We start from the raw sequence: 17,999 nt of genomic DNA on the forward strand, positions 1-17,999 counted from the left end.
TTAAAGTTTAACAAGTTTTAATTTCATCTTAAAATAACCTAAATTTCAATTTGCATCTTAATTTTATCTTTATCTCTTCCAATTATCTGTCCTAATATGTAATTACTCACTGAAGTTATATGAGTTTTCGCTAGTTTATTGTCTGTTGGTAAATTAGTTTTTGCACAAGCCGTTTTGCACGATTGTTGATAGTTTCAAAATTACGTCATAATCTATTTATGAAAAAAATTTTTTACCTTCATTAGTGATTTTGTTTTGTGCTTTATTTTAAACTTGTTTTGAAGCTGATGAGTGAGTAATCACGAAACTTGAGTTCTTCTCGTTTTTTCATCTTTGAATAAAACTTTTTATATATATATATATATATATATATACCAAGCAAAAGTTTATTTTGTGTATGTTATTTCTATATATATATATATATATATATATTAAAGGTTTTATACAAAGTTCTGATCGATAGTGCTCGACAAATCAAATTGGAGCTTAATATTTATTTAATTATATAAAAACTATAATTTAAACAGCTGTTTCACACATTGAAATGTAAAATTTCATGTGATCGTAAGTTACAGTTAATATAATAGTGAACAGAAATTTCGATTTTAGAATTTTTATGATAATTGTGACGTAGTAATGGTACAGTTTATTGTACGATTAGCTGAATTTGAAATACGCTGTGAATGTTATTTTATGCTTTTTAGGAAAGTTTAAAAAGGTTATTTTGGAAAAATGTTTTAAGCTATTAGAAAAAAAATTTAGGCTGTTGGGAAAAATGTTATAAAATCAGATAAGAACGTAACACTAAACAAGAAAAGCGAAAGACAAAACATATGCATCCATTATCAAAAACACTTTTTTAACAAAATTAAAACCAACTAAATATTAAAACAAAATAAAATCGAAGCGGCAAACACGAGTATTTTATAGCATTTTATAACATTTTTCCCATCAGTCTAAAAACTTTTTCTAATAGCTTAAAACATTTTTCCAGATAACCTTTTTAAACTTTCCTAAAAAGCATAAAATAACATTCACAGCGTATTTCAAATTTCAAACTGTCATGTTAGTTTAAATATAGACATTATAAAAATAAAACTGAAAATAATATTGTTAAAAACTGAAAATTAATAAGGTTTCAAATAAATTTTAAAATTTATGTTAGCAATATCTCAAAAAAAAGTTAAAAAAGTTTTAAACAAAAAAGCTCATGTAGGTCTAACTAATATGGTTATAATGGTATTTTATTTTTTTATGTAATTAAAGAAGTTTTCATAAATAGTTCAGAATTAAAGTTTGAGTTGTCGGAATTTGAATTGTAAGAAGTTGAGTAGTCGTGCACCTCATTATATCAATTAGCTTTTTCTAAGTTTATTGAAGAAGTTCTGTCTAATTTCATATAGGTGAAGCAGTATGTGCTCTTTAGCTAAAAGGTTTGCTTTTTCAGTCATATATTGACTTTCTAATAAATATAAGTAAAATACATTTTTTCCAAAAATAAAGATTTAAATTATTAATTTAACAGGTTTAAGAAAACATACTAGAATGTACTAAAATTGTTTTAAACAACTTATTTTATTTTAAATTATTTGCAAAAAAAAACACATTCGATGGTATTTTATACAGTTCAAGAATTTAAAAGCTCGAGTTGTATTTGAGTGAAACAAAATTGCTCAAATACAACATTATAAAAAAACTAAAAGTATCCTTTAATCCATGATTTTTTAAAGATACGCATATTACAAGTACTTTCTATAAAGTTCTGAACTACTTCATTTTTTTTTATACTTCATATAACCATCAAAAACAGAAAGAACAATATTTCCTTGGCGATCAATGTTGACATCAGAAGCTTTGACAGGAAGATCAATATCGATGTAATTTAAAAAGTTTCCATCACTACTAAAGCTCATCAATTGCGATTTATCATAATCGTAGGCGTGAAAAAACCTAAAAAATAGTTATCTATATAAATTCAAATATTTTATTTTTAACTTTATTTATTAAAAGTAACTGTTAAATACATATTTTTGAGGGAAAGTAATTAATTTTAGTGATAATTAAAACTATTTTACCCAGACTCAATACTGTCGTATGCAAAACCGAGGATACAAGCAAATTTTTCACCACCGATCTTTCCAATATACTTAAAAGTTCTTGGGTCGTACAATTTTATTGCACAGTTGTGAGAATCAGCCACACATAACCTTCCTTTTCCGTCCATACCCATGTAATATGGCCAATTAAAGTTTTCAGCATCATTTATTCCCAAACTTCCTGTTTATAAAAAACATACAAAATGAGTTAAACTAGAAATTACAAAACTGTATAAGCGATTAAGATATGTTCGGTCCCTAACCATGCGACCTAACGAGTTTCCCAGTTACAACATCATACATTGAGATACAGTGCCTTCCAACATCTGAGACAAAAATTTGTCCAAACGGTGATTTTATTACACTCCGAGGTAAAACAAGTTCATCATTACCAAATGCATGCATCAGCTTTATATCACTCTTTTTAGGATCTGTTTAATAGTACCGTTTACAACATTTATTGTTTTAAAGATTATCGAACAGTTCTGTAGACTTAAATCATTTCGAAAATAATTGACTTAAAGTTTTAAGTTGTTGGTCGGCAAACTGTGGCCAACCAAGCAAATTTTTCTGGCCACGACGTGCACTTAAGATGTAAAGCAACTAATTTAGAAGAAGGAAGCTTAAGTTTTTGTTATGATAAAAGTTTACAAATAGGCTAATTTTTTTACTTGTAACTAAACTGTGTTGCCAGAATTATGTTTACTTAATTAAATTATTAGTTTTATATTCACATAAGTTAAGTAAAACGTTACAAATACACTATAGCCCACGAAAACCTTCATTCTTTTTTGTGGTCAACAAAGTACTTCTTGTATTAAATCTGGCTTGTTCCTGGGATGAATTCTAAGTTTCGGTAATATTATTAGTTATAGCTGTTTTAGTTTTCTGTATAGATAAAACTGTAACATAAATAATTACAAATGATTTAGCAATGCACTGGACATGACGTAAAACTGTATCCAAGTGGTATACAATTCGATAACCGAAAATTTTTTCGTGTAAAGGTCAAAGGACTAACAATTTTTAGCACTTTTTTGTCGTTCAATGTACAAAATATTTTGTTTACAAACGTATTTCGATATTTCAAACAATAAGATAAAATTTTATTAAAAACTATTGCAAAAATATACTTTTATCAAAGCTTAAATCAAAGCTTACCGAGAGTGTTAAAAAAATAAAATATCTCGGAAATACTTAAGTTAATTGCAGTTATATAGTTAGTTTTTTCATTTGCACAGAAAATAATGATGACTAAAACTGATAATCTTACCAAGAGTTAGAATTCATACCATCATTTCTTATAAAAATCTGCCGAACTCTTGTTTATATACAAACTTTAACCTAATTTCAAAAATTTGACAATATGGACAAAAACTAATAACTAGTTGAATTTTAACTTTAAGTTTCAAATCACTTAACATGTTAACTTATACGTAGTTATACATGAAAAATAACTTGAACTCAAGAAAGTAATGACAGATGGTTTTAGTTTTCGTATCAATTAGAATAAATCTTTTTTGTATGTAATCAAAAATCTTGTTTTTAAATTGCAGGTTGTAAGTTTTATAAAATGATTGATAATATTTTTAATGTGTTATTGATATATAAAAAGTTTAACGTACACTTTAGTGTTGTATTTTTTTTATGTATGCAGATATGATTTATACATTATAAAAAATAAAAACCATACTTTCAATATCCGGAAATTTCCAAATTGTTGCAAATCCTTCAATTGTCATTGCAACAGTTTCATCATTATATCGTGTAATGTCAAGTGGACAAAACTTGCTACCGTTTACTAGAGTTTCCCAACTACATAAAAACTCTCCATTTTCGTTCAATACCTTAGGATTTATAAATTAAAACTTTACTAAATAATGTTTGCACAGTAGATAATTTTACACAAACATTGTTGCTAATAAAAACATAACATTGTAAAGTTTCTAAATCTAAAAGTTTTTTTTTTAATTGTATACTTTTTTGATACTTTAAAGTTCATTTTTTATCTTTAAAACTGTTGGATGAATTAACAATAATGACCTAAAAAAATATTTGTCTATTTTAGGGGTAATACCTTAACTTGATCAAATGTTGTTGATGCGTTAATTTAAACTCATACGCAGCATGGTTAAAATTTTTGGATTTAGCTTAAATCTCATAGAAAAAGGAAGTTTATAAAAGTACAGCTTCATTCATAATTGAAATAAAATACGTGGAGAGAAAGCAACAGTGAGACTTTTTTCAAATTAATTACAATAAAGGTGTTTCAAAAGTATAAATTTTTATTAAAAAATTATTTTATTTTAAATCATATTTTATTAAATAGTGTTCAGATCGAACTGTTTTTAATATATTCGAATAACATTTCATAAGTATTTTTTACTGTTTGATTTAATATTAGTACTTTTATGGCTAAAATGCATTTGTAATCAGTACTTTTACTTGTTCTAAATTAGGGTATACTTATTTTCTTCACTTTTTGGATCCTTCATACAAATATTTAACAAACTTAAAAAAAAACCTATTTAAGTTCCCTGCCAGGTTGACATTTTCAATGTTGTTTTGTTAAGATTTAACACGTCCTGGACAAAACATTAAAAGGTATTCGAGGTGTGCGACTCGATAACCGAAAGGTTTTGCGTGCACCAGGTCCTTAGACCAAATATTTTGAGCACCTTTTTTTGTTATTCAATAATCTAAAACTTAAAGACCAAGTTTTAGTAAAAAATGTTGTTTGTAAACTTTTTTATTTATTTAAGTTCTAATTTGAGTATACTTTTCAGCAAACAATTTAATGTTTGTATTTAAACCTGAACTCTTTTGTTGTTAACTTCACAAACAGCCATATTTCCAGTCTTTAGAGAAATATCAGCTCCTCTGCAATTTAAAAAATGGCCATTTTCATATCCGGGTTTACGATATGAAGAAACACAAGTCCACGTAGATTTTCGCACCATTTTATCAAAAATTTTAGTTACAAGTATTTATAGCTAAAATTTTTCCTTTTATTACACATTAAATGTTTCATTAAAACAAAAGTGCATAAACTAAAATAAATAAATCAGATTTAAGTATATATCAGTATACTAAACAAAATCCAATAAGTAAGAATATAACTTTTTTTAGATATGACATCTGTAGTACCTACGAGCCAAATTTAAAGACAATCTAAAAGTTCTTAAAATTAACATAATAAATTTATAAAGCACTACTTATCACAAAAGCTAGTTTTTTTCATGTTTTAATAACTATAACGTATTGTCCTGGACAAGACGTTAAAAGGTATCTTAGGTTGTGTGAGGCTCGATACCCGAAAGATATTTTCGTGCACCAGGTCCTAGGACAAAAAATTTTCAGATGTTTTATTTTTGTCAATCAATAAACAGTATATCTCCTCTGTGTTTTTTTTTTCATAAACAATAATGTACAAAATATGTAATTTTTTTAACCAGCGAATACTTCAACCTAGCTGCTATCTTTTAAATTAGAATTTATTATAATTAATTAGAAACTATTCATTCTTTGATTTAAGTTATAAATTTAATTCATTTTAAGACAAATAATAACTTGTTTGGTATTTCATCACAGTTTGAATAGTCTAAACCAGTGGTTGTCAAGGTGTACACTGGAGCACACTAATTTACACGAAGCTTTTTTTGGGGTGAACGAAATTTTGAGATTACAAAAAAAATACATAGAGTTAAATGAAGTATGTACTTAATGTTTAGTAAAGTGTTTAAATGATACTAAACTGGGGATCTTGTAGTAATTGCGGAAAAGTGTTCAATTAATAAGTATGTAAGACAAAGCCATATAACTAAAGTATCATTGTGATAAGGTAAAACATATAAAGAGGTCAATTTAAAGAGGATCAAATAAAAAGTTTCAGTTTCAGTTGTTAAAAGGCCTGCATGCAAATACAAACTGAGTTATGACTTTTAAGGAGAAATGCACTAATAAAGATGTTTACGTCGTCCCACTACTAGCGGCGCTTATTAAAGTTAGATCTTGATGTGCACCGATTTCATTTTTTCAACTTAGTGTACACAGAATTTGATTAGCTTGACGACCACTGGTCTAAACTATTAAGTAGTAGTACTTTTTTAACGAATAAAGAAACTAATGACTTTTAAAAATAATAATAAACAATTAACTCGTTTTTAATATACAAAGTTTAAGTATAAAAATTGTTATGGTTTTCTTAAACACTTTCACTTCAAAAAAAAAATGTAGATTACTTAGAAGCTATTACATACTAATAAATAAATAAAAGTAGAACTTAAAACGAAACTTTTTTTTAATCATTACGAAGTTTTTAATTTAATATCTTAAGCATGTGGGGAAATATAGTTTACAGTTTTGAATTTAAAGTTGAAAAAACGATTCTTTTTAATAAAAGTACAAGTTGTTACAACAATGACATTAAACGATTTTTGAAAATTAAACTAATTAATATAGTTTATTTGGATGTTTGATTCTTTTAAGTATAACCTTGGTATTCGTATATATGTTACGAACTGTTTAAAAGTAAAGTTAAAACAACTTTGTTTACATTTTTAAACTTAGTTTGTTAGTTTCACGTTTTCTTTTTTTTTTCACAAAATAAGTGTTTTTGAGCTTATAATTTGTATAAAAATGTATTTTAATACGTAAGGAAAATTTAAAAAAAACTTCAAGTACTACTCTATTGCAAGACAAAACACTTTTTCTATTATCAAGTTTTATTACAATTTGAGCTAGCTTTAACATATACATTAACATATTCCTTTGTCAAAAACAGCCTAAATACTCATAAACAACTTAAACAGCATATTCAGAGTAAATTTTTGATGAGAGAATTTGTTAATTTCGATAGCCAGCTCAATTTGTAAAAGAGATAAAAAATGGTAAATGTGTAAAATAAAGTAAACTTCTGAAGGATTTTTTGTACAAAATTTAAAGTTTCTTTTACTTTTATCAATAATTCAAACCTGTTATATTGTTTGTTACTTATTCTTATGAGTAAAACTAAACATCAACTTTTTTCTTAAATTGCTAGATTATCATGTTTATTAATTTTCAAACAGAAATTTATTTATTTAAAACTAATACTTTTAGTAGAAAAAATTAGATAAGTTTTTTGTCGAAGTACTTATATATTACTTGCTATTTTAAACAATTGTTAGCTTTTGTTATTATTGAAGACTTTACAAAAAGTTTAAATTAATAAAATATTTAGGTATGTTAAATGATTTGAATATCTAATATAACGTTAATTTTAAGAACTAATTATGTAATACTTCATGGACTCTACTACTACCTATTTAATTTTAAGTATTAAAACTAATGATAAGTTGTGTAAATAAGTAGATATAGTTTATTTACAAAAAAAAAGTTGAACTTTAATTACTTTGTCAAGTATTTTAACACTATATATTAAAACTCAAATTAAATATAATGTACCTAAATTGAAATTTTTCTTTGATCGTTATTATATCAGTAGTAAGTCACAAACCGCTATATTTACCATATATAAGCATAAAACTCAATTTTTGAACATGAAGCTTTTAGGAAATTGATAAGGATTTTTTAGACCAGGGATTCCTAAAGTGGGCCATATGGCCTCCTTTGGGGCCATTTCAGAAATCTAGGGGCTATAAACTTCAAAGGGGAGGCCCTAAGTAGAAAGGGGCTATAATTTGAAACTTACACTATATACTCTTGATTTGATGAGGAAGAGGAAAAAAAGTCTTAGACGTACTTAAAACTAGTTTTGAAACTTATAATGGATGCTGCAAGAAAATTTCAAAAATATAGTGTGCCATAAGCTGTAAAAGTAGGGGTTATAAGGCTTTAATTTGAAACTTACACTAGATATTCTGGAATTGTTAATAAACATGAAAAAAAAGGTCTTAGACGTATTTAATATTATTTTTATGAGAAATCTTGTTAGAGGGAGCCATAGTAATGTTTAAATTCTTCATATAAGGCCTTATGAAAAATTGTTTTGGAATCCCTGATTTAGACTTATAAAACTAACTAAAGTTCTACAATAATCGATTTTTAGTAGTTGTTCATCGGTTTTTTTTTTCTTGTTTAAACTATTTTAAACTGATTTTTGTGTGAACAAATAATATTTTAGCATATGGAAATGATTTATGTATTAGCTTTGTTTCATTAGTTAGAAACCTAAAAAATTCTACATTTTTAGACTTTTTAAAACAAAATACATGCGCTATTTGACGTAAACTAGTTTAAGATTTTTAGCTGTTTAAAAACTATAACGCTTGATACAGTACAAACAAAAGAAAAAATTGGCTTCTTTTCGATAGTATTTCAACTTTATTATAATTTTTAAACGTATTGTCGAATTATTTTTTTTTAAAAAGTAACTTACTGATACAAATACAGTTTAGAATATAAAAAATCCTCATTAAGTACTAAAGAGGTTTAAATTAGAAATTACATTAAGTATAAAGAAGCAACTAGAAATTTGAAAAAGTAATATTTTAAATAAAATGAAATTCTATTCTTTTTGTTCTTTATTATAATGATACTTTAGAAGTATTACTTTAATAGTAACTATAAGTTGTTGCAACTAAAACAAAGCTGATTATTTAACGAAATAGTTTGTTGTTACGTAGAAAATGCTTAGTAGTAGTTTTAAAAGCAAATATTACATCATGACTACAGTTTAAACCTTGAAATCAAAGCTTTAAGCGCCTTTGAATAAGTATAGATATACAATTTATTAAATTTAAGCATTTGGTTTTTAAGCAAGCAGTGAAATTTATCAAATTAAAAAAAAAATTAGGGAAAAAATACTTGAAAATAATTGTTTTACAATATCAAGTCTTTTTTTAACATCTTAAATCTTAAATTTATAGTGTTTATTCAATCAAGAAATTTATCTAGTCTATAAATATTGTTTTTTAAAGAGTAATCTGAACAAAATTACTATTTTAATTTTAATAATTCATTCTTTTGTTTTTCTTAAAAATATAATAATATCCTATTATTGTTCAATGTTCATATATACCTTTTATATATTTGTAATTTTAAATTTAATATAAAAAGCTTTACATAGCATGTTTCTATATATTCTTCTCTTCTACTTAATTTTTTTTCAGACTCTGTATTTATCAGGCTCTTATAGTACTATTATTTTACTATCACAATGAAACGACCTAAGTTTTATTATGTAGTTTAAAAATTTATTGGTCAACATCAAAATACTTTTTCTTATTTATTTTTTAACTATTTTAAACTTTTATTGGTTTTGTAGTTTAAGTCAAACATTACTTTAAATAAAATATCTTTGTTAAATCAATCACGAAAAGTTCTAAGTTTATTAAAGCAACTTTATAACTATTTGGTGTTTTTAATCAAAGGTTTCAAAAAAAAAATCTTTAAAAAAGTAAATATTACTTATGTTCCGACCGATGTAACATAAGTTTTCAATTTTTTAATAAAAATTTTTATTCAAGTTATAAACTTTAAAACTAACTTATAAAATTTAACTAATTTTTTTTGAAAACTATGATGCTTGTTATGTTTTTATTTAATCCTAAAATACATCTGTATAGCTTATTACTTCAAGTTTAAAGTGTTGGTTATACTTTTTACATTTACAAAACTTTTTTTTTGAATATTGTACGCCTTAGTTTTTTAATCAAGAAGTATCTTATTAAACTTTTTAGTTTCAGTATGATTGATGACTAAATGAATTTAATTAGTAATTAAGTTAACAATATTTAAACATAACAAAAATTAAATCAGTATGAAATTAACATTTGTTTTTTGTAATTTAAATTATTTATAAATCCAGTATAAACAATCAAACTTATTAAATAAACAAAACTTTAAGACTTTACTAATGAATACTCTGTTATTAATGAATACAAAGCTCAAAGACCATAAAACTAAAATTATACCGATTTATGCATATAAAGAAGTAAACTAAATCAAGGAACGATAAATTTATAAGTTATTTAAAAGTAATTGTACTAATTTTTTATGTGCTTAAACTGTAGAAAACGATAACCTGAAGTAAAAATTAAAACCCTAATTTGAACAACTATTAAGTTCAAAATACTTATTATATTTTACATATTGAATACTTAGTTACTTATAAGTTAGTCTACAATCTATACTATAACGATTTTTGTAACATATAAAATGATTAAAACTATTATTAAAATTACTTGTATCATAATCTTTATTTAGACTCCGTTTTAAAGCTTTTTGTTATATGGTATACATACTTTAAGGTATACATACTAGTTTCAGAAATAATTGATTTTGGAATGCTAGTTATAATAGTTGACTTTTTAAACAAATTTTGTATCTATATTTTTGAGTTTTTTGTGGCGTAAACAAGATAAATTTTAATTAAGTTAATTTTAAATTTTAAGTTTTAATTAAGATAATTTGTTAAAATATGTTACATTAAAAAATATAATATAAAAGTATCTTTTGACACTCAAAAGACTCATCGGTGTGTTATACAAAAGATTTTTTTTTGTTTTAAAGCTGGCTAAAATGTTATGCTTTAAAGCAAAAGTAAATATAATTAGATTTTAAAACTTCTAAAAACCTTTGTTTTTTAAAGAAAAGTTTGTTATAGACTATTTTTTTATCTTGAATGTTTACAAGAACTTATTTTTTTTAAAGTTTTTCACTTTAACAATTTAGCCACTGTTTTATTTTTAGACATTACACAGAAAAACTAAAATAGAATTTAAATATAAATGTACACAATGTAAAAATAATATATTTTATCTATGGTAGATAATTGTAAATAATTAAATAGCTCTATCTATTTTAACTTTTTTTGTACTAAGATTATAAAGCTCTAAGTATTACTTAATATTTTTTTGTTACTTAACAGTTTTAAGCTGCAAAACAAATAAAATACGTAACATAAACTAAGAAACTATTCTTAAAGAAAAACTTTTTAAACTTTGTTTTAGGTATGTTTAAAATCACATGCAAATGCTGATAGGTATCGGCACTGAACCTAGAGCTCAAAGGATATACAGAGATGTTTTTAATTTTAAATATGAAAAAAAAAGTGAGGATTAAAAAACAATAATAACAGCCTAAAGTCTTTGTTGTGCGAGTTGGTTAAAAACCACTAATTTGGTTTTTTGTTTTTATTTTTTTTTTTTTTTAATAGCTTAAAGTTTACGAAATGTATCTCTGTTACTATGACAAGTTATATAACCAGAAGTTATATAAGCAAGTTTAACTTAATGGAGTTCAAATATTATTATGAGGAGCGGAAAATTCTGATTAAAAATATAAGTTTTGGAACATATTTAATCAAAACTAATTTAAACTTTTGACTTTTGTAATATATATACATAAAGTTTTTGGAATAGTTTCTGTTAGAAAGTATATGATACTAAAGTTTAAAATAAAAGTTATTGTCAATTGTACATTACGGTTTTAATGCTGATGAACACTTTTGCTTATAGTAATTTATTTGAATTGTTTTCCAACTAGAAAAAAATTTAAAGTAAAAAGTTTACATACGTTAAGTATACTTATTCAATTTTTTTTGCATTTTAACTAAAGCTATAATAGACAAAAAAAAACTCAAGTTCAAAATTTTTGAAGTATTTCTTACCATAACGACGAAAAAAAAAACTATGTTCTAAACTGAGCTTTAATATCTGCAAGTTACTTTAAATTGAAATAAAAATAAATCTATATGTCTACAATAAGTATACAAACTTTAAGCTTTTACAGATTCTAAACTGTTTCTTATGCTTATCATTTTATTCTTTTAATACTATTCAAATAATAGGCTAAATTTATTGTACATAAAATTTAAATATCAATGGCAATAAAAAAATTGAAAAAGCTAAAAAGTTTTAAAAGGATAATCTAATAGTTTCACAGTATACAGTACATTGTTTTGATTGTAGGTCAATATTGGAAACTAAACAGTAGAAAAACAATAACAACTAAAAAAATACTTTTTAACATGAACAATCTTACACAGTTTTATGTTGTAATCTTGAGCGAAACAACTCGTACACACTTGAACAGCAGTTGTGTGGTGTCGAATTGTTATGCTCGGTCAGCTACAAACTGATAAAGTAAAAACGAAGATATTAAGTTTTAGAAATTAAAAAAAAATTAGATTAAGTTAGATCAAAAACTTACGATAACAATAAAGTAATTGAACATGTTGTAAGTTTTGATTCTTAAAATCTTTTAATTTTTATAAACTAGTAAAGCCTTAATGTAGATTTTAGCAACTAATATTTAAAATCAGAAAGTGAATTTTCAATTTCAATTAGCAGTTTTTTAGTAAAAATAGTTGCTTTATATTATTAAGCCTGCCTAATAAAAATTTAGATAAACTTTAAACATAAATTCTGAGACATTAATAATTTAAAAGTTTTAATTTCTTTCATTAACAATATTTTATGACAAAAGGTAGAGGTTTAAACAAAATTATCAGAAGTTTTTAAAAAATATATTGCTTCTAAATGTAAAAGTTTTAAGCGAAAAAAAAAACTGAAGCAACTTCTTTTAACAAGTTTTAGATTTAAACACATTAGACAATGCTTAAATTGAAAAATAAATTTTAAAACAACTAAAGCAGCATAGACGTTTCGATGTGTTATCCAAGTTTCTTTTTTTTACATTGATCAAGAGATATTTTTTTTGTAATTCCCCAACAAAGTTATACTTTATGAAAACTAAATTTAGAAAACCAAAATTTAAGCTTAGTACTCAGAAATAAATTACTTATTAACTATTTCTCAATCATGTGAAATTTTTATTTTTGAAGTTTAACTAGTAAATAAAAAAGGCAAGTTAAAGGTGTAACCTTTTAAAAATATTTTTAGCTGAAATGTTTGTTTTGGTAATTGTTTAAATATACAAGTTTTACAAACATTTCAATGTAAGTTTACACAGTACGAAGTAACAGGCAATTTCAGTAAATTAGTAACTAATATTTCCTGTAATGTACAAATAATCTCTGACTATAGTAAATTTTGAAACATTGAAAGCTTTACCTAACAACAATTAACTTTTAAATAAAGATAAGAGAGGTTAAATATTATATATTCTTTTTTCATTAACTATAATATATAAAACACCATTATACTAAGTAATTAGAACTCGAGCGAGAACTCAATAAAAAGCTACAACTCAATTTAACCAAGTTTTATAAATTATAGTATGTTCCTTTTTTATGTTATTTTTGCTATGGACTCCGTTTTGAGTTGCTTTTCAAACTACTTTTAAAGTAAAAGTATGTATTACATTTCTTATGTTTAGAACTTTTATTTCTTTAAGTTTATATAGTTGGAAAAACCATTTGATATAAAAACTTAGCAAAACTTAGAACTTTGTTCTAATTTTGATAATTTTGTTTATATTATTTCTTTAAGAGTTTTATTTTAACAAAACTTTGTTTCACAAAAAAAAGTTTTTTTACAAAAATCTCAGATAAACAGAAAGCAAAAGAGATAAAGAGATAAATTAATGCCGATATTATTAAATAAGCATATTAATAATCTAAAAACTTACCAGTTAAAAAAAAAAAAATCTAAAGCGTAAAATATATAAGAGTCTTATAATAAAAGATTTATAAATTTTAAGACTGTATTTAGTTTTATTTATTACTTTTACACAATATGTTGTTTTTTAATTCTTCAATAGATTTAATGTATGTTTATATTGTCGGAAAAAATTGTTTAAGAACCACTTGCAACTTAACAAGAATATGTTTTTTCATTTAAAAGTTTGTAAAACTTAAAGCCTTTCGAATCTATTTGATTCCTTTTCAAAATTAAATGAATTGTAAAACTGTTTTAAAGTTGATATAAAAATTAAAACTAACAATGACTTACTTGTACAAAGTTAAAAAAAACATGTTAGTAGAAACAATAATTAATAATGGTATCTGAGTTGATATATTATTAGTATTGCTATCTTTCCATTTCCAGAAACTTGTTTATTTAGTTTTTTATTTTGTTCGATGAGCATTGATTCTAAACTATAAAGCTCACCTCGGCCACACCTTTTAAGGAGTTACACAGTAGATTCAAAAAACGTTATGTTTTACAAAATTTTGAAAAAAAAAATAATATTTTTGTTAGGTTGCAAGTTGTTCTTAAATTAGTGAATAATTTTTTTAACCAAAATTATTGTTTTTAAACTACCTTTATTAATTTTAATACGCTGTTTTAAAGTTGAAAGCAACTAAAAATTTTGTTTAGACAACAAGTTATAAGTAAATTATTAGTAAAAACCTTTTATAGTAATGTTTTATAATTTATTAAAAGTTAATTTTTATGAAAACATAGACAGTTGATATTCAAAATAAAAGTTAAAAAAACATTTTAATTTTTGTAATAGAAATTTTGGTACTTAATATTTTTTAATTAAAAATGTTCTTTGACACTTACATTTTGATATTTATGAAACTGTTTTAAAGAAAATGCTTAAAATATAAAAAAACTAGACTTTTTTTTTAATGTATATATATTTAAGTTAAATTTCAATAACCATCAAACTTGCATTTATTGTTTAGTTATACCGTATAGGTATTACTTTGAATAATTTTTATTTATGTATTTTTTAATTAAATTTTCTAATTTTTCAAATTTAGCATTTATGTTCTTCGTTTGAAAACTAAGATCATTTAGCTTTTTAGATATAGTTTCTTCGGCTTTAGCATCCGTTACTGATCGATTTTTTTTTGAGTCTTCCTGTATTGAAAAAAAGTAGTAATTTAGATTAAGAAAACTCAAAACTGTTCTTAATTTATCATAAAAAAAATTCAACCACTAATACTTGCTTTTATTAAGAGTTTTATCTTTTTTTTTTGAAACAATACTAAAAACTTAAGCATGAAAATCTGTTAAAGTTTACTTCCTGCAGACCATGGTCATAAACTTTACAATCCTTTCTTTTAATCATAGTATAAAAGAACTTTAATTAACTTTAGTTTTTTTTCTTAGTAAGTTTAAACGATTTAATATACTATTAGCATTTATTGATTTTTCAAATAGTTACACTACAATAACAAAACAAGTTTATATCATTGCAAATGCATACTCACCGATCACGTATACATTTGTTAATAAAAATAACTTTTTTCTTATAGACACTGAAAGGTAAAATATTCTAAATTACGATATGCTATACTAGTTTTACTGTTTCTTACTTTATACGAAACAAGACTCTCATACACACTATTCATGTCTGGCATAAGCTTGAATTTAATATAGTCTTTGGTGTTAGAATCTACTCTTTTCTTTTTGTTTCTAAATATCGTGTAATAACCATTGGTGTAATGCTGTCTCCAACTTTTTGGCATCATAAACTCGACATCAAGAGCTAACTCAATCTATAACAACAAAAAAGTAAAGTTTAAATTTAACTTAGGATAAACTTTTTGAAGTATTCTATAAAGTTTAGTTAAAGTTTAAAGTGTTTATATCGCTTTTGATTATTTAAATCGTAAATCACTACACATGTTTTGTTTTGTCAAATTAAGTAGTCTATTGAATTAGTTGATAAATGTAATAGGCTTTCAAAAAGCATTTATTGCTTGTAAAGCTGACGAACAAACAAGTTTCTAAATAAAATTCATACTTATAAAATACACCTTTTATAAAAACTTTTATTCACGTATCCCAAAAATAAATAATTGTATTAACAAGTTTTACATATGTTTGATCATACCGATCATCAGACCACAAACCTCCGGTAGACTGAAACCTGTTTCGTCCTTATTAGGACGTCAGTCACAATAGATAAACCTGTGGTCACAATCTACAAATGGTTTATGAAGCTTTCACATGAAGCAGCTGTTTGCTTGTATTGATCACTGACGTCACCATTGTCTTTTGCCGTGCAAGCTTAATATATCGTCCACTAGGCAAGACAGCTAGTACGCTCGTATTGAATACGATCGACAAAAACATTGGCCTAAGTATGCAGAGCCTAAGCCTGGACTTTCGTATGCCATGAGATAAGTTAAAGTTTAACACAAGGTTTCATTATACCAATTCAATCATCAGACCACAAACCTTTGGCAGGCTGAGACTAATTTCGTCCTTTTTAGTCTCGTAGACGTTCGTCGATGTTTTCATTGATTGTATTCAATACGATTGTATAAGCTGTCTTTTCTAGTGGACAATGTATTAAACGTTGCAGAAAAAACGTATAATCAAATCTTATATTAAACTTGAGCTTGTCTCATGGCATACGAAAGTCCAGGCATAGCCTTTGTAGACTTTCGCTGATGTTTTCGTTAACTAAGTTTCAGAAATACTTTAGTGTTGATTTTAAAACACTTTTATTTATATTTTTATCATCTAATAAAAAGAAGTGAGTTGAATTTTTTAATTAGAAATTATTTTTGAAATTTACTTAACAGTTCTACGCAGGGACGTAGCTAGCTCAAAAAAGTTACGAATCTGCAAAAATTAAAACATCTAAAATAACTCATGGTAACGTCCTAGCGGGAACACAGCTATTAAAACTACCTCTAAGGTTATTGAATTTAATCTGAAAAAATGCAGTTATGTTAATACATCAAATATGGAATGTTGAGGTACGAGTGATAACTGTATACAAGGCAATTTAACTTGATCCACACCCCCTATGACTCTTTATGTCTTGCCACTTGTGTAAACCAAGAAAACATTCATTAAACGGTAGGAATTTTTATAGGTAGTTTTAAATATTGGGTACTTTCAATTGCAGCAAATTTTCAAAAAAAAAGTACCAAATATTTTGATGACATCATTAACTTTACTTTGGGTAGTTTTGAAGCTTAAACTTGTAAAAAAACAAAATTGCTGTCTAAGCCTATGACATATTCACTTTTTTTAATTTCATAAAATATGAAAATAATTATACCTCAAATAAAACAATAGAATAATACTAAATGTTTCCCTATGTTAACAAAATTATAGAAACATTTTTGTTAACATAAAGTTACAATTTTAAATTCAAACACAAATTTAAAAAAATGATTTAAAAAATTTTTCTTTTATAGTTTATTGATGAATTTAATTCATAAAAATTTTTGAACTAACTATACATGAGTTATGTACTTCAATAAAAGCTACCTTTTTATAGTTTGAAAAAAAGTTAACAGGGTGACCATCAAACTTAAATGCTTATGGGAATCTTGGAATGTTATAAAAGTCCTAGAATGACTTGAAATTTTGATCACTTATTTTGTCTAGAAAAGTAAATAAGACTTGAATTTAAAAAAATATATTAAATTTTGAAAAATTGAAAGAAATTTCAAAAAAACTTTAGGAGCCATCTTGGGTACAGGGAGGGTGTAGTTCACTTTTATTACAAGTTGATGTCACTTTATGAAATTTAATCTAAACTACAAGTATATTTATACAGATTTTTTATACCAAAACCAATTTTTGATATAAAACATTAAAATAGGAGAGTACAGTAGGTTTTAATTGTCATCTTTTACTATTTTTAAAGTGTACAATTTGTAATAAAATACAATAATAAAAATTTAAATATTGAAAGGAATACTTCCTTAAAATTTGAGCAGGGTTGTCAAAACACCTGAAATCCATGAACTTGACATTTTAAACAAAAACTGGAAAAACCTTGAACTTTTAAAATTAAAAAAATTGAAAAAAAGTTTAGTGTTAAAAAAAAAAATCATCAAAAAATCTGTAATTTTTAAACTACTTCTACATGTAAAATAACGAAATTTTTATAAAATATGGTACCTTAAAGTCATCAATAATCTATAAAAGAAAAATTTTCAAAGTCAATAGCTTAATTTGTGGTTGAACTTAAAATTGTAACTTACACAAAAAATATCAAAGTTAAAAATTAAATTTCCTTAATTTTGTTAACACAGTGAAATGTTTAGTATTGTGTTATAACAGATACAATTAT

General features: G+C 24.4%; 1 protein-coding gene across 1 annotated transcript in view; it reads right to left on the reverse strand.

Moving 5' to 3' along the window:
* Nucleotides 1-2,071: 2,071 nt before the first annotated feature.
* Nucleotides 2,072-17,999, reverse strand: part of LOC145832317 (transient receptor potential cation channel subfamily A member 1 homolog) — a 46,384-nt gene continuing 30,456 nt past the window's right edge. The window contains exons 20-22 of the mRNA XM_082939637.1: nucleotides 15,274-15,456; nucleotides 3,790-3,943; nucleotides 2,072-2,277 (exon numbers count right to left, since the gene is read on the reverse strand). Coding sequence (XP_082795763.1) covers nucleotides 2,072-2,277; nucleotides 3,790-3,943; nucleotides 15,274-15,456 — 543 coding nt within the window. The remainder of the gene's footprint in view (nucleotides 2,278-3,789; nucleotides 3,944-15,273; nucleotides 15,457-17,999) is intronic.

This window comes from Thalia democratica, chromosome 3, assembly GCF_965202585.1.
Source record: "Thalia democratica chromosome 3, ktThaDemo2.hap1.1, whole genome shotgun sequence".
Classification (NCBI taxonomy): Eukaryota; Metazoa; Chordata; class Thaliacea; order Salpida; family Salpidae; genus Thalia; species Thalia democratica.